The sequence below is a fragment of the Amia ocellicauda genome, chromosome 3 (genome assembly GCF_036373705.1).
Source record: "Amia ocellicauda isolate fAmiCal2 chromosome 3, fAmiCal2.hap1, whole genome shotgun sequence".
NCBI lineage: Eukaryota > Metazoa > Chordata > Actinopteri > Amiiformes > Amiidae > Amia > Amia ocellicauda.
The window spans coordinates 16,301,592-16,319,999 of NC_089852.1; the positions used below are offsets into that span (position 1 = coordinate 16,301,592).

General features: G+C 37.9%; 1 protein-coding gene across 3 annotated transcripts in view; it reads left to right on the plus strand.

Annotated features, from left to right (window-relative positions):
- Positions 1–18,408, plus strand: part of grip2b (glutamate receptor interacting protein 2b) — a 129,035-nt gene that overhangs the window by 67,267 nt on the left and 43,360 nt on the right. For all 3 annotated transcript variants that reach the window (XM_066698315.1, XM_066698316.1, XM_066698317.1), the window contains exons 4-9: positions 639–784; positions 3,427–3,513; positions 5,707–5,782; positions 7,380–7,525; positions 10,019–10,166; positions 11,730–11,899. In XM_066698315.1, the coding sequence (XP_066554412.1) occupies positions 639–784; positions 3,427–3,513; positions 5,707–5,782; positions 7,380–7,525; positions 10,019–10,166; positions 11,730–11,899 (773 nt within the window). The remainder of the gene's footprint in view (positions 1–638; positions 785–3,426; positions 3,514–5,706; positions 5,783–7,379; positions 7,526–10,018; positions 10,167–11,729; positions 11,900–18,408) is intronic.

Here is an 18,408-nt window from a genome sequence, read left to right on the forward strand (position 1 = left end):
AAAATGCAGACCAGTTGTCAAGAACATTGCCCAAGTTTGTGTTGGCCTGATAACATGTTTTTGTCAGACATTACTGTGCCAACTTGTAGAGCCCCAGAGGACAGTAAGAATAAATGCTGCGCTTTTCACTAATTAACATCTTAATGAGCATATGTTGATTCCTTGTTGAAGGCTACATTAGAGATTAACATTTTGCTAGGCTACCTAACCACAACTCAAGTAGAACAATGCTGTGAGATATAGATATTTATCTTAATGGGCCCATTGTTGATGACAACAGACTGTGTTTTTTTATTTTTTATCTAATTTTGATGTTGTACATTCTGCAAGAGTGTTTTGTATCATTCACTCTTTTTACTTTTATTGCTAAAAATATGGCCATTCAAACTTTTTATTTTATTTTTTAACTTTGTATCATATTCACTTGTATGTTTTATGTGGTGGTGGTGGTATATTTCCTTTTTATTATGGACTGTTGGGGGCAAAAAAAAAAAAAGGGGATGCCAAACTCAATATGGCATTGAAGTGATCCAAATCTGACCCTCTGTTTTTGTAGTCCCCCTTTCTGAAACGTATTGTGGTTGTGTTCCTCTCCACCCTTGACTCACTTCTTTGGCCTGTGCTGTCAATTGCTCCAGGAGTGATCAGCTGAATGTGGGAGACTACATCAAGTCTGTGAACGGGATCAACCTGACCAAGCTTCGTCATGATGAGATCATCAGCCTTCTAAAGAATGTGGGCGAACGGGTGGTGCTGGAAGTGGAGTATGAACTGTCTCCTGCTGGTAGGAAGTTGAGTACTATCTGTGCTTTCAAGCAATGTCAAGTTTTTACACTCCTAAGATAAGCTGGCAGTGAACAGAGACCTCAGCTGCTGCAGACAAGGTTAAATTAGGCCAGTGTTTATAACTCTAATTGATTGACTGTTATGAGAACTTACTTGCTAGTTTTTCCTTGCAATAAAATGTTGTCTTTTCTCATAACATGGTTTGTGATTATATTGATGGACAGCACTATCTTCCATGACAGTAGTGGATTCGCAATGAATTCTGTACAAGTGCCTGCCAGCTTATCTTATGGGGGGTAATACTTTGAGGAGAGAGGGACCAAGTGAGCCGACTGTGCACAGCATCAGACTGTATATCCCATTGCTCTGCTTTAAGAAGTAGTTACAGGAAGGGCATACAACCATTACATTTTCAGATTTAGTTCCTGTACTGCATTGTGTGTTGTACATGATTTCTGCTTTTACCAATTCCCTTTTTTCATTTTTTACCCAAGCCAGGTAGCTATTGTTACTTGTGAAATTACTCTTTAAGCAGCAAAAGTATACAAAGAAAGATATTATGTCATACATCCCCATGTGATGCCATTACTGTTCATATAACATGCTTCTATTTTCTTCTCTTGTCATGGTTCACATTTAATTAAACGCTTTAGACGTTTAAAGTCCACCACAGTCATTTTAAAGCTGAAGATGTGGATGAAGCTATAGTTTGTTTACATCTAGGCTACTGTCTGACTCACTCACAGCTGCTGGCGAAACACCTCCAGACCTGTTCATCACTGTTCCAGGTCCCCGTGTTTACAGGAGCCTTCATCACATCATGCTTAGGAACTAAAGCTTTCCAATTAAATTGGACAGACCACACACCTGAGGATAAACATTATACCTTTCTGTATTTGTTTGTGATTAGCTTAAGCCCATTTAAGAATAAATGGTAATAATGACATGAAATGTGGATCAGTGATGATTAATCTTTTACTGGGGGTTATCTCCTAATTGCAGGTTTCACAAACTGATGCAGTGTGTGAGATTCTAACAGTTCTAGAGAATAAAACAAGTCAAGCCTCTTTGGTCACTGTGTGTACAATTGTGTACACCTCTTCTGTCCGATACAAATTCCAACTCTGTGTCCGAGGGTTTTTAGCTTCCCTGTTAGCTATGAACTGATTTTAGTAGCCAACATTAAATTCAACTTTCCATATTTGTATTCAAAAAGTTCAGTTGGGCTACATTGGGATGTCCTGACACAGCTAAAGTTATAATGACATTATCCACCTGACGTCATGTAGAAACTAGATAATACCTGGAAAATGACTCCACAATCGTGAAAATCTAAAACACCAGTGACATTTACTTGTTTGTAAACGCTTCCTATGAAGAACTAGAGGTGTCTAATGATGGTAAGACATAGGATCTCACAGGATAATATTCTCTCCAGTCCATCTGTCTTTACATTTCATGTGGCGACAGTCAGACTGCCTGCATTCCAGTTTCCCACTGCCATGAGTCTTGGGGATATCCTCCAAACTGCTATCAACAAAATGGCTGTTTCCTGGGTGCAAAACATTTTAATCAGACATTCAGATACATTATGTACATATAATATTACCAATCATATTGGGACAACAAATACAAATACAAAAGACTGCCTTTCACATTGTATTTTAAAGAGCTTGAACTGTGTGCAATCCTTTTGATAGAAAGCCAGAGGAATAGTGTCCCTCTCAATTTCTAGTATTGCGAGAGAAGCTAGTGACTATGGTATCTCCCTGATTGGCCATTCAATTCATCCCAGAGTTCCAGGTGTTCTGTGGGATTGAGTTTGGGTTCTGAGCAGACTATAAAATGTCTCCTTGGACATTACACTACACTAATACATGGGCACAGTATACTGTTGATAAAAAAGGGGATGTGACACAAAGTTGTTAGTACTCTATTTCCATTAGTGGAAGGCTTGTTTGATGACTTTTGGTAATATAATCTATAGAAGCCAACATTCTGTGTATTACATATCCTAAGAAATGACATAGCTTAAATTAAAAAACAACATGAGGTTAATAGTTGGCATAGTTTTTAATATTTTGCGCACAAAGTTAATTTGTGATCTCAGTTTAGTAAACCACACCCATGAATAAATGAACCCAGCCCACAGCTAGAAACCAAAGTAATTAATAATTTATTAAATCTCAATCACAAATTAGAAAAATATTCAACCGTGTTATATCAGGGGCTCCATACAAATTTATGACATCCATATTCAAGTTTTTCCAGGCATTATACATTTTTCGAGACCCAATAATAGCTTCAAACTCTAACATATAGAAGAAAACCCACTTTGAGAAGTGCATGCTGGGTAAAGGTCACTTTGTTGAAGCTGTGGTATTAAAGCTGTCAGAATAGGCTGTTAACTTTTCTTTCACCACCGTCCTTTGAAAAATATGACGGTAATGACCTGTAAATGGGGTCGACATTTCAGTGAAAGTATAATGTGTTTGAGAAGGAAATCTGTAGCCTGAGCTCTTAAACATTACAAGGGTTGGGTTTCTGTCTGACTTTTTCCCTGTCTGGAAGGATGGCTAGTAAAAGACTGATTTACTAACAACAGTATATTTTGTACTCTCTCCTCTTGTATGCACTCAGCTCCTGACAGCGGTTCAGGTTTAATTCCCAAGACTATCGAGATATGCCTGCACAAGGAAGGAAACAGCTTTGGATTTGTCATGAGAGGTACGGGTCAGTTTTCAGTTTTCATTATATTTATTTTCTTGTTTGTTTTTCACCTTGTCACCTAGTGTTCCTTGTAAAATTCTCTGGACACAGGTTCCCCAAAGAAAATAACTGTAGGGACCTAAAGGACATAGAGAACGACCTTTAGGTGAACAAATTATTAGATGTGTTAATAGGTTTAAACAGGGCCTCTTGCTGGCTGGTTATAGAAATGCACTTCAGGAAGAGAGTTTGCTCATTTGCATTTTGAGAAGTGTTCAAATATTATTGCGTCTTAGTAATTTTAGTTTTTAAATTCTGTCATTTCTGTGCGTATGCCCCCTCAGGTTCGTCCCCTTGTAAGATCTCATGCATTGAAAATTAGACAGGCTGACAAAAGAGAAAAATACAGTTGTGTATTAATACACAAAGACAAAGGGCCATTTTAGGCCAGGTAATGTTTTTATATATATATATATATATAATTACCATCATCACCATCAGCCTATATCGATCCACTGCTGGATGAAGGCCTCCCCAAGATGTTTCCACTTGCTTTTATCTACAGCTTCTCTTTTCCATGTCACTCCTGAAAAGTGTATTATTTAATCTTCCTATCTTTTATGTGGTTGTCTTCAGGTCTTTTTTAATTTATTAGGATCGATTCAATAGCTTCCTTTGTCCCTCTTTGTCCAATGTGTCCGGCCCATTGCCATTTGAACATTTTCACTCTTTCAATTGTCACATAATTTGGTTTGTTCTCGGATCTATTCATTTATTTTTCTATGTATCTCTTGTTTTTCCAAGCATACATATTTCCATGGTCCTTTGTGTCATCCACAGTTTCTGTAATATTTTTGCATTAAGTTACCAGGTTTCACAGCCATAAGTGAGCACTGGTAGAATGCATTGATCAAATACTTTTCTCTTAAGGCACATGGGTAGATTTCCTTTCAACAGCATCCTGTTTCTTCCAAATGCATTCCATCCCATTTCCACTCCTCTTTTGATTTCTTCCATAATATCTCCATCTGTGCTGATAGACATAACTTTTGACTTTAAGTATCTGTTGATTTACTTAAACGTTCTTGGATTTAAGAAAGCATCTTGAATAAACACTGTTTTTGAGTACAGCACATTAGAGACATACTGATATGAAAGGTAAATATTTAACATGTTTTGAACATCTTACCAATTTAATTTTTTTATATGGACATTATTTACTTTTGTAATTAACTTTACAGCGTGACTAATGGTATTCATTAGAGGTAATGAACATGGAGAATGAGCTGCTTACATTGAATTGCAGTGTGCCACAATTAACACTGATGTCCTAGGACACACACCAGAACCCTTTAGCAGGTTTTCAAGTGCTACAGCTTTCAACAAGCTTTTACCCTGTAAAACCGAAAGCTAAACTGCTCTGAAAACCAAGATATAATATTGATTTTTTTCTCATTAAATGAAATAAGCATGATTTGCTTAAAACTCAGGTGCATGGTACTAATTTCATTGTTGGCACATCAGACAAGTTTGGTTTTGGGATTCATTTGAAACATTTTAATACATTAAACACATTTGTCTGTTTTCCTGGATCCATAATAATATCTGTCTTCTGCATGAGTGTCTATGTTAGGCCATACTCAATGCAGAATTCTAAACTTCCAGATCCTGGTGTGAATAATTATAGCACCACTGTTTCACTGACCATGAGGACTCCTGATTGGTTCACCAGGTTAGAAGCCTCTATGTTGGAATACCTGTGGCAGGTCACATCTGGCCATTGAATGCTGTTGATAGCTGTTATTAGGATCCTTGGGTTTAGATACAAAAGGTCTGATCTTATTCTTATCAGACTGTGGGTTCTCCTTCTGTCCTCTATAAACAAGAGTCTGAAAAATAAATAACTGAACTGACATGAAAATCTCAGATCAGGGCAGTAGGTCTATTATTCTGTTCTAGACAGCCTGGTGGAACTTGGCAGTTGAAATTGTTTCCCCCCTTTGAGACTTAACATATTTGGCCATTTAGAATTTCCCAAAAAAGAAAACATAAGCAAGGCTTTTTGAATTTTACAGCTTATTAGGTTAATGCAGTCCTTGTTCGTTTAGTTAAATGCTAGTTTATATCCATGCATTGTTTGATAACAGCCTAGAATAGTGGTGTTGCCTGATTCTTAATTTTTCTTTCGCATGCTTGCTGCTGTCTTTCCAGGTGGGTCTCACGAGGATTGGCACAAGTCCCGGCCCATGGTCGTCACCTACGTCAGGCCTGGGGGTCCGGCGGACAGGTAGAGTGATGGGCTTGTGTGTTGTAATGTGTGGATGTATATAAATGCAGATCCTGAACAGCAAAAAGGAGACTGAAAAAAAATCAACCAAATGTATCTGACTACTGAAGAGGATCCTAACGACTACAGATCTCAGCAATGCACTGGTGTGTTTAATATGAAAGAAATTAGGCAGCTTGCCAGGTTTCATAAAGAATGGTCCTATTCTACAACTGCAGGCAGCACATCCAGGTAAATGTCACATGACATGCTTTCTGCAACACAAAGAGACAGGTTGCAGAAACTGGAGCAGAATGTAACATTCTGTTGATTCATCCACGGGGTAAGATACTGTTCAGTAACAGTTAAACAAATGCAGATTTCACTCTCTGTGTTTACAGTCAGCTCATCCTTCAAGGCGGTCCTTCAGGAGTGTAATACGACCTAATCATCATCTTTCACTTATGTCAGTTTTGCTTTTCCTTTTTGACACCACCACAAGTGTTACTTATTTGCTTTCAGAGTTGATTAGTATCGCACAGCATTTTTTTTTTTTCAGCTTTAACATTACATTTTTGTACTTATTGAAAATGATCATAAACGCTGGCAAACTGATTAAAATATCTTCTTAATCCACCTGAATAAAATATGGAATACATGTATGGCTGATTTGCAGCAGGGATTAAATTGCAGGCAAACAAAAAATAAGAAAGAAATTGTATTCTAATTAAATCCATTTTTTTTCTCTTTGTGCTTATAAAATAATGCAGGGTTTATGCCATATTTATAGAATAATATTTTTTAATATTAATAGTAACAGTGGTGAGCAAATGTGCTTCAAAAAACAAATGCTTTTTTAAAAGAGATGTAAATCCTTGGGGTTTAAGAAGACAAAAATACATTGCTCAGAAATATTCTTTAGGGAGAAGAGCTATGTTTTAAAAAGAAAAATCCACAGAAAAATTTATGAAATGTCTACATTTGGATTGATAATGAAATGTTATCCTCCATAAAATATTTGCAGACTGCACATTCAACTATTTAGTGTTTTAATTGTCTTGCTTGTGTATACGGATAAAAAAATACTTTTACAGTTATAACTCACAGGAATTTAAATATACAATGTGTTTTGTCTGTCAGCCACACATTGTGCACAGCATTGCACTGTTTCTGTTGGGAACATGATACAGTGTAAACCATTTATCATGGTATAGCATGGTAGTCCCAATGTGGAAACCATGGGAAACACTGTAAGCAAGTATAAAGGGACTGATTTCCATTTCCCCCTGATTTTAATATGAGGCAGGTGAAAACTGATCTCATTGCAAGTGGTTTATGATTGATACAAATTGATCTGTCAAAAAAAAAAAAAACATCTTTTGTACAGCAGACTTTTCCAGAATTAAAGAATTTCCAGATAAGAAAACAGATAATGATGCTGCAGGCTCAATCTCCTTCCGTTGCTGTTGTAGTTGTTGTTGTGCTTAAAACAGTCTAATAACGGCTCCAGTGCTGACGGCAACACCATGACCTTTAGTAAACCAGCACTGATTCCCACCCAGCAGAGAGTAGCAGGCAGTGACTGCAGTCAGAGAGCTCTGTGCCCTGGTCTCTGCAGGGAGGGCACACTGAAGGCTGGGGACCGGTTGCTGAGTGTGGATGGGGTTCCTCTGCACAGCATCAGCCATTCAGACGCCCTGGCCGTGCTGCAGCAGTGTGGGCAGGAAGCGCTGTTCCAGATCGAGTACGATGTCACCATCATGGGTAAGACAACTTCCGCCTTCCCTTGTCTTCTGTAGCGTTGCTTCCTCTTAACCAGCTTTCAGATTACAATCTACCCTTCTGTCTCTCCAATCATTCGGCATCTCCTTCCTGTCATGTAACTGCTAGTCTGTAGTCATATCCAGTTGTTGTTTTTTCAGGATGCAACTCAGTACTCTCTGTGTACAACCAAAATTGTCATACATATTTGTAAAAATAGATGAATCAATAAATTCGCTTGATATTGATACAAACCTTACTTGACGAACAGAACCCCTTCCAAATCCTATATTTTAATATGTTCAACTATGAAGAGAGCAGATATCCTGAAGTGCTAGAACACTTTCGGAGGCTGTTTGTACCGGAGGCACACTGTACGTTGTTCCCCAGATGTTTAAATTGTAATGCGTTATCGTAGAGCTACCGTATACATACAAAGAAAGGGATCTTCTGACTTGGTGGGAATTGTTTCATTGTTACATTTATCTCAAGGCTGCCCAAGGCTCCTGCGTAAAATTCACGCCTGTGGCTTCTGTCTATAAGCCATTTATAAATCCGCTCTAGTCACACAATTAGGTGCATAAATTAATAAAAGGAACAAGCTAATTTAAGACATCTATTAAGACCACACTGGTTTTCAATTTCCTGGTTTGCCCAGCTGACTGTTTCAAGATTTTTTGCCAATGTATATAAAACTTTACTGTCATGCTGAATTTTTCAAACCTTTTCATTTCAGTGATAAAAAACAAACACCCCATGCCACACAAGTTAAAAAAACTAAGCACTCCGAAACTCTTATGTAACACCTCTCATCTTCGGTGTATTTTGTATTATTTTGTCCCACGTTCGGAGAAACAGGTGTTGACTCAGTTATATGAATTGTGTTTTTGAGTCGATTTCTGGGTGTGTAATGTGAAGATCTGACATAGTGCATATTGAAGGTGTGTTAATACCAAGAATTGTGACAGCTAGTAGCTGCAGGGGTACGGATGGTGTTTAAGAGCTGTGCTGTAATTTATCTGATTTATTTATCCATCAATGAACATCTTCCTGCATTTGGAATCACTGCTGATGTAAAGCCCCATTGTGGTGTGTTTATAGGCAGACCAATATATAAATGTCGTTTGTTTTTTTTTTAAATGCAATGAACTTCATCCTGATGTAGTTTGCAAAGAAATCTAAAAATATTCCAAGAAACCTCTTCAAGCTGAAATAATGGAGCAAAAATATTTTGAAATGTTTGTGTCCGCTTTTATTCAATTTTCATATGCAAAGTTTTGGAGTAGGCCTAAAGTCTTGCATAATCTGGCCTACATATGTTTCGCTGTTCTGAAAAGTCAAGAATTCAGCAGTTTCTTTCTTCCTGCCTCTGCCAATTAGTTTCACTGGCCTGTTAAATTGCCGATAGTAATTAGTGTTTGCTTTCAATCATGCTGAGCTGCAGGTTTCTGACCTTTTCCGTCAATGGCAGAGCGAATTAAATTTCCTCACCTTGGAAGATTTTCCAGATAGATCGAGCACCCACACTGAATGAACTCTGACCCCTGACCCCAGAAATCTAAGTTTAAGTGCAGCTTTCCTATACGGTATAATTAAGCAGCAGAACATGAGACTGTCAAGCTCTTTATGGGGGGCTAAATACTTTGCTCGTTTAAAAACAATTTCCAAACATCTCAGCCATTTTCATACATTGTGCTGCTTTTCCACCCACATACTTTTGAAGTCATCAGGAAGAGCAGCACTTCTCAATGCAGCTGCTCGGTAGCTCTCGTCTCAAGTCTCACAACATGCAGCAAATCCTGTTATGTGCCAGAAAAAATCACAGCTGTGGCATTTCAAGAGAATACAGTCTGCCAACCAGGTTACCTTTATTTCCCCAGTTCTATATCAGCAAAGCAGTTCTGCTTAAGTAACAAAAAAAGAAACATTTTCACAATGGTAAAACTTCATGTACTTTTTACTTTTTTTACAGTTGGCCAATTTTAAGTTATTTTTAAAACTAGTCAATGCTATATTCACTTTTCGTACCTGTTTGTTTCTCTGCTGTATTGTATTCTCATAACATCCCAGCTGAATTGTATTTCTGTTAAATTCCTTGTAAGAAGTTATTAGGACATCAGCAAATTATGAGCAGTGAATTAATTATTGAAAATAGCTTTAACAAGAGACACAATATGAATACATTTTAATGAAAATATATACATATATAAATGGTTGATTTCAAAGTTTGCTCTCTGAAAATGCTACAGAGCATCATTAGCAAGGGTAACATAAGGTCATGGCTACTATCTTTTAAATGCACCCCTTGTAACAAACTATACACTTTAGTCGAAAGTGTTAATCCTCACCTTGTAGACATAGAATAACATAATCATCTTCTCCTCCACATGAATTAATTGGTTAACTGAATCACTGACTTAGTTGAAATGATCACTGTTTCCAAGTCTTTAACCACTGAGGATTGAACCTACTGGTCTTTGTTTCTATGTTGGCCAGATTCTGTGACGAATGCGTCAGGGCCCCTGTTGGTGGAGATTGCCAAGTCTCCAGGAGCAGCTCTGGGAATCACCTTGGCCACAGCCACACACAGGAACAAGCAAGTGATCGTCATTGACAAGATCAAACCAGCCAGCGTGGTCGACCGGTAAGAGCAGCGCACTGTTGTAATTGAAATCACTTTAGAAATCATCCCCAAGTCATGCACACACAAACACACACACAACTACATACACACACACACACACACACACACACACACACACACACACACACACACACAACTGTTTAATCATTTGCTGCCTTATTACTGTGCTCCAAGTGCTTGGCAGCCAAGCCTGTGAATAGACATCCTTTTCATTCAATACAGCTGGATTCTCAAGGAGATTGTTGAAACCTCTCCTTATTCAAGGCACTCATTTATTCACATTATCAGCTCTTAGCATTTTAAATGGGCATTTTCTGTTAATATTAGACAAAATAAACTTGCTTTGGCGATACACATGCTTGTGTTAAAAATAACATCCACAACTCCTGTAGCAAAAATCAAATAAAATCTGGATTTTCTATAATTGTACTGGGATTTTATATAGAGTTGCAACTATATTTCAACCAGGGTAAATACATCAAGGGCTGGATTATTATCTCCCACAGGTAATTTCAAGAGATGCAGAGATTTATAGGGCCCGGGTTTTCTTCCCTTAATATCAGGATTACTGGCTCAATTGGACATATTTATTAACATTTTCTTTAATTGTTTTACAATCAATAATGTAAAAAATTACAGTACCTATAAAACATTGAAGCCGAGACAAGAGATTTATCCACGTTGTGAAATAAACAAAGGCCCTTTTGTCTTGTTCAATCCACATCATTGGGCTCTTTCTGTTCATTTTTGTGAGTTCCCAGAATACCGAATTAGTGACTAATACAAATCCAACCAGAAATATAAACACAAAATATCTAAAAATATACAAAATGTGACATTCAAGAAGGAAGAAATGGATTAAGAGGGGGGGGGGGACATCTGACATGATATCCTCCTTCAATTAAAATACAAATTACGGTTTCTGTGGCTTTATCTAATTAATTTTAGGATTTTATTATTTTTTTGTCCCCAGTGTTCAAGTTGAATCCCCAGTATTTAGATTAGATGACAAAACTGGCACCTTTTCAAAGTGTAAATGAGATGTGGCGAATTACAAGATGCTGATTAGAATATTAACACGTTTCAATGGAAATGGAAATAGAGCTCATCTCTAGTAGTTACATGTCGGGGGGGGGAGGACACTGAAATCCTCATAATAATTATAATTACTAATTATGATAATTGAAATAGACATTTTTGTACAGTACTAATCAAGTTTTCTGTTGGTAGGTGCATAGATTACATATACAGATGGTAAACCAGGAAAACAAGACAGTGACGATACAATTTAGACCCACAGACAATCCCTCACCAACACTACTGAAGCACCAATTCCAATAGCACACAATTCACTGGAAACTGGCTCAGCTCAACACCTTATGTTAGCCTGCTCTCTTATCCATCCATATGTCTGCAGTACTAACCTGACAATGCCGAGTTCTAGTCACACCACAGGCCTGTTTGTTTGCATTGTGTACCTCTGCCCTTGTGTTAGTCCCAGGGCTGGGGAAGAGGCTCCATTGTAGTCCCTTTAGCCTGGGTTGTGTCGGCCATTCCCTGCAGGTGTGGGGCCTTGCACGTGGGAGATCACATCCTATCCATAGATGGCACCAGCACCGAGCACTGCTCTCTCCTGGAGGCCACGCAGCTCCTTGCCAGCACTTCGGAGAACGTCAAACTGGAGATCCTGCCCGCCCACCAGAGCCGACTGCCAATCAAACCACAGGACACTGGTAAGTGGTGTTGGGATTCCCAGGCGAGACAGGCCGGGGGGCTTCCGTCACTCTCCCTCTTTTCTTGAAAGGGGTCTTAAATCTGGTTGAGCACTATGGCGTCACAACAGTGGCTGCACATGTTGAATTACTGTATGGGTTTCACAGGGAAAACACCTGGATATCTTAGGCACTTCCTCTAAGTTCTGATGTTGACCAAGTTAAGGTTGGGCTTAGGGTTACAGATGAGGGTCGGGTTTAAGGCTTATGCATCAGAGCTCAAGGGATCTTCATGAGATATTCAGATGCTATTACTGTTGTGTTCCTGCTTTAATTCATTTGAATGTGTTTTTGAAAAATACGTTAAACCAGGGGTGCAGACCTCAATTCCTTGGGGGCTGTGGCATTGTCAGGTTTTCATTTCCGCTGAGTTCATTACGACTCAGTTAATTCCATTATTGGCTTAATTGGACTGATTTACCGTTTTTTTGTTTTGTTTTGTTTTTAGTTCTTAAGGTGCTAAGGATTTAATCAGATCTAGAAAAACCTTCCAGACTTCAGCTGTCCAAGATCAGAGTTGTCTACCTTGGGCTTTACACATCTTTACCCAGTTCAGAGAATCAGATTATCTTTACCAATCATAAGGTCTTGTGAGCTGTAATAATTAATTGTGTGTCACAATGTTAGTTGGACAGAAAATTGATAGTCGCTCAGAAAAGTCTTAATATTTGTGAGATAAAAATAATTTCCACTTATCCTTCAAACTTAGTCAACTTCAGCCATTTTATCGGAAGGTTAGTTTTAAGTTGTCTAATCAGATGATTACCGCTAAGTAAATTGTATATTGTAACATTTCAAACACCAATTAAAACACAATCCTTTAAAATAAATTGTCAGTCAGTAATTTTTTACTGCAGACATTTTTAATATACATAGTTTTTAATAGATACTTATTTTTTCCCTATTTTCAAACATAATGAGTGATTGAAGATGATGCAAGAGTCTGTCTTTATACATATCTGTATGGTACAACAAACCTTTAGCATACGCTGCTTGGAGGACATGGCTCTGAGGCTTTCTACAATTCTCAGAAATGCACTGATGCATTCAGACAAGCTGCTCCTTGCAGGGTCTGATTCATAAAATAGATTTATTGCTGTACATTTCTGGGTCAAAGAGTTTCAGGGTATTTACAAAAAACAACTATCATGTATAGAAACTGCTACAATTAGGTTGTCTGTGCAGATGGAGGTGTGTATTGCATCCAGGATTGTATGCTAAGACACTATTTTGTGGTTTACTACAATGCCCACTATAATGGATACATAAAAGACCACTTCTATACTGCATTAGGTGGAGTGAAATTGCAAAGGGACACATTTCCATTGGTCTTGACCATATCGAGCCACAGAAGAATATTATGCCTTCATTCTCTCTGAAAACAAACCAAGAATAAATAAATAAATGCAAAGACTGGTTGTGTGTGGCCTACTTCTGTGAACCAAAATTGGATATTTTGATAAGGCAGTCGGTCCTCTGAGTGGTCACCTTACAGTGTATGTTTCCTGCACATTATTCATTTACAATAAGACCGTAAATCAGGGCTGTGTGGACTGTCTCCACACAGATGAAGGATTCCCCAGGGTGGCCTGGGCTGCAGGGCATTTGCAGGGTATATGCATACCCCATTTCACCCCCACTGAAAACATCTGGGATGTGGACAATGTGTTGCATCTCAAGCAACACCATCTGGGAACCATACCACAGCTGCTCCGTGGCCAGAGAAGACAGCAGAAGAGGGTCTTGCAGGAACCTGTGCGGTGCTGGCGTTTTCATGATGCCATGCCAAAGTGACCACATGGCCTATCATTCATTCCATTGGCCAGAACATAGCAGTCCCCTCCTGGGTGCCTCAAAGGGCTTAAGCAGGCTTCTGATGGAAATATGAAATACTACCTTTCCTTTTTTTTTCTCCATCTCCATCCATTTCATAGATATGTATTGAACATATAGTTTCTGAAAAAGAAAATGACATTCTGGGCTCAATTTTGAATAATTTACAAATGTTTTAAAATCCTATGCTCTTGTAGTTTTTAGCCTGTGAGTTTTGCTATCTGGTAAGTGTTGAAACGTCCCATCCTGAAACACAGAAGAGGTATTTTCATCTGATTTGAATGTGGTAAAGGTTACATTTTTAAGTGCTAAATGTTACTAATATGATTAAACAGACAATTCACAGATACTCTTCTTATACACTCCTACCACTACACAGAAACATACAAACCAATGGTTTAAAAAACTGTGATAGTTGCACTTGAAGGTGGATAATAAGGTTCATAACTGCCTGAAAGCAGGCCATACAAAAAAAAAAAACAACATTGTAGAAATTGCTTGAAATTCCAGGTTTGACTCTTTTTAAAATGATTTATTTTTTACTCGCCACAATTCAGGTTGTTTCTATGCACATTAAGTTTGGAGAAGGTGTTTTTTTGGTTGAACATGCCCATGATTTCTCATTTAACATTCTTCATTTTTATTTCTCCTTCTCCTCCTCTCCCTTCTTCTGCGGGAAGTCATTTTTAAGGACAGCAAGTAATACAACAGTGAAATGGAACCGTGTAACATTAAATTTATAAGTGGCTATATTCATATAGTTCACCACACTGTACACACGTGAATAATAATATGAATATGATAATTTGTCTCGATAGCATCTTTAAGATCTCTTTAAGACCATTACATATACCTCTAATGAGGTGAATAGAAATGTAATTCCCAAAATAAACTTTACCTATCAGTATATTCACATTTGATGTTGCCTGAAAATTAAGTACTTCTAATCTCCTTATAAGATTAAAACATTTAGGCTGTCACATCAGGTATAAGTATATACTTTGGTGTTGACATTTTACATATTTAAGATTTATTAAGATCTTTTTTTTTCTTAGTGGAGATCAGAACTGAGTTTCTTCGAAAACCATGCCAGATGAGCTTAGCATAAGCCAACAAAAAGTGAGGATTTATGGTTTTAAATTTTGTGAGGAAATGAGAAGTCTCAGATTTCCACCCCGAGTTCTTTGGGGTTTCATCTGTGTAATTTTAAACGGTCAACCTAGTGGCTGAAATCTCCAGGCGACAGCACTTTTCTCAAATCCCTTTTAACTGGCAAGAAACATTCCAAAGTGAACTCCATACTCTGTGCTTTTACAGACAGCTTTGTCATTTAAAGCTGAGTTCTTGGCTCTGGGTTTACACAAAAAGGCCACTAAACAGTTTGTAAGAGTTGAAAATCCCAGATTAAGAGACAGGACATGTTTTGTAAATATATCTTATCTACCTTAATTTCATACTCCATTTATTTTCTCCAACAAATCAAGTGGAACATTGTATGTGGACACAGTTGAGTACATTCCTCCTCCACTCTTTGATTAAACTGTTTAAGGTTCAATCAGGTTCTATCTTAAGGTTTAAATGTATAAAGAAATGTCTAGATTTTAGAGCTCAGTCTATTTTAACCCTAGTGTGACATATATGTGACATACAGAAGCCTGGTAAATTTGGATATGTTTTTGTTTAGCCGGTTAAGTGTTTGTGGCATATTCATCATAGTGGGTTCTTGAGGGTTAATCTAGACTATTTACAAGTTTACTGGGATTACTGTAATTATAAATTACTCATATTTCAATGCTAGAAATGTTGTATATTCATATTTGTCTGGGACCTGAACCCATGTCATGTTTTAAAGCCTATTATATTGTACCCATGGTACAGTCATATTCCACAGAAGTTGCTTAATGCGGTATATAACACACAATGCACTTTGGTTGCATTGGATACATAACTATTGCAAAGAACAATGTAACTTGACACACTGTCATAGACTGTATGATGCTTGAACCCCAAGGTTTCCAATTTGGAAGACCTTAATGGTCCCTACCTGTTACCAAGAAAACCTCAGTTTAAGAGCAGAACTCTTACATATGTCCTCCCTGTATACAGTCATCTATTCCATGACGACTTCCAACAGGACTTGAATCTGCTCTGCTTTGCTGTAATGGTATCCTCACTGTGAAGTGCTCTGAGATTATGCAATCTCTAAGTGCTTTTGAGAAGCATTTGTGATCAGCAGGAAATGAGCCTCTAAAAATGAAATGATTTTATTATCACTTGCTTACCCTGCTTCTTCCACAAAACAAGTGCCATTACATATAGCAAAATAGATAAACAGATAGGAAATTAAAAGCCCATGGTGATGAAGCATAGTTCACCTCCCTCTCTTTGACTTCCTAGCTTTTTTTCTCTCCTGTTTCATTGCACTGCTATATCCTTCCTTCACACTCTGTGATACGTACAGTTAGAGAGACACAGCATGTGTTTTTGTTACTGCTCCCGAGCCAGCTTGTCTCTCACTTCTGAAATTGTTTAACGTACCAGAGAGGCTTGAGAAACAGGAGCGCTGTACATGGGTTTGACTAATGGAAGTGTAAACGATAAGGTGGGGCTTAACAGGTGTATAAATGACACATTATATATATTCAGACAACATACAGTTCTTGGGCTTTGGTGCTACAATGCTAAACAACTCAAAATCCCATGCAACATTGCACTTAGGTTCTTTGTAACAGCATCCTAATAAGACTGGAAATCTCCTCTGGTGTGAAATGTAGGAGTCATTCTGTGCCAGGTAATCCTGCAAGTACAGTGGTGGCAGATTGTATTATTGTAGAAATCGCCTAGAGCAGAAGTTAATGAGCCAAAATTCATACCTGCTTAAGATTTCGGGCCAATTTATTGTTATCGTTGAATGTCTGGACACAATCACTATAAAATACAGTGTTACCTGTACACGGCATGCCAGTGCTTTGGATTATGTGGTAGAGAGGGAAGTATGTTGTCTGTCTGCCACTAAAGTCTTAGTAGGCCAAGCCCTACGTCAGCCTGCTTCACACTGGTGATGCACTAATGATATGATTAAACTGAACTTCCACATGCCTAATGGACAGAGCAAGTTCTACTCTTTTGAGACACATTGATATATATCTGATGGACCAGTAAATCATGACACTATTTATGGTCATATTCTGCAGCATTACACACCACACCTGGTTTGATTGATACAATGGGAGAGAATCTGAACTAGGTTAAGGCAAAAGATGTGTTAAGAGTTGTCAAAAGGGGAGTCTGAAACCAAACTTCTGAGAATTTAAATCAGATTCTAGGCTGAGATGGATGTGGGCGTCAGTGTTATTGCTGGGCATTATCTGAGCAATATTTTGTATAGGATTCACATCATTGAAATTGGTCTTATCCTAAAATAATAATAATTCTGCCATTGAAAAGTTTCATATGCTTCATTCTACAGCCTGCATTGACCAGCCCTCAAAACTCTGCATTTTCATAAACCATTATCATTATTTAGATTATAGAAGAATCACATGAGTTCAAGAGTCCTACAACTGCAAGAACGTATTCCTATCAGCTGTTATTATGCCTTTCATGCTAGGGACCAGCTGCACTTACTTTGTCCTCCAAGTACTATTAAAACATGAAGCACCGCCATTTAACACCTAGCCCAACCATCATGCCAACTGATAAATTACTTTTTTTCATTAGTCGTGCACAAATTATTTTCTCTATGGTTTGATATTACACAGTTGTTGTTTTTTCCTCCCTATTGAATCCATTAGAGCAAAACAGAAATAGCAAGAAATAGCAATCATTCAAGTGAGGTCTGTTAGGAGTGCACATACACAAGGTTCTTGTGAAGTCTTTAAGGATTTTAAGTATTGCAAAGGCAGAACTATTATTATTTTAGCAAAGATAGTAAAGTAAATATGGGTCAGTAAAACCACAAACCACACAATCATAAATCAGTTATTTTTCTTTTTCTTTTTATTATTAGAGTGAGTGAGTGTGTGTGTGTGTATATATATATATATATTCACTCACTACTACAGAAAGACTGGTGTGAGTGTGTGTGCGTGCGTGCGTGCGTGCGTGCGTGCGTGCGTGCGTGCGTGCGTGCGTGCGTGTGCGTGTGCGTGTGCGTGTGCGTGTGCGTGTGTGTGTATGTGTATGTGTGTGTGTGTGTCATATATATATATATATATATATATATATATATAACATAAAGTCAAGGCATTCACTCTACAACAGAAAGACTGAGTTCTAGATTAACCAAATTGAGCTCTTGGTTAAGGTGCTTAATTGGCTAATTGGCTAGCCAATCAGGAGGCAAGATTGCTACCATTCTCATGCTTGTAACTTTCACACTTAAATGCAGGTGTTGGGAACCTCACAACAGAACCGAGTTAAAGTGTGTTTTTCACAACAGAGAGGCTGTAACAACAAAAAAAAAAAAAAAAAAAAAAAAAAGGAAGCTGTTCCCTGAGAGAATTTGTAGTATTTTGACCACAACCAAAGCAAATGTAGCTTTGTTAGCTGTCTAAATCTTCACAGATCATATCTATTATTGTACCCTGACTTGATATTGTCCACTTTGTCACTCAGCTATTTAGTGTTTGTTTCAC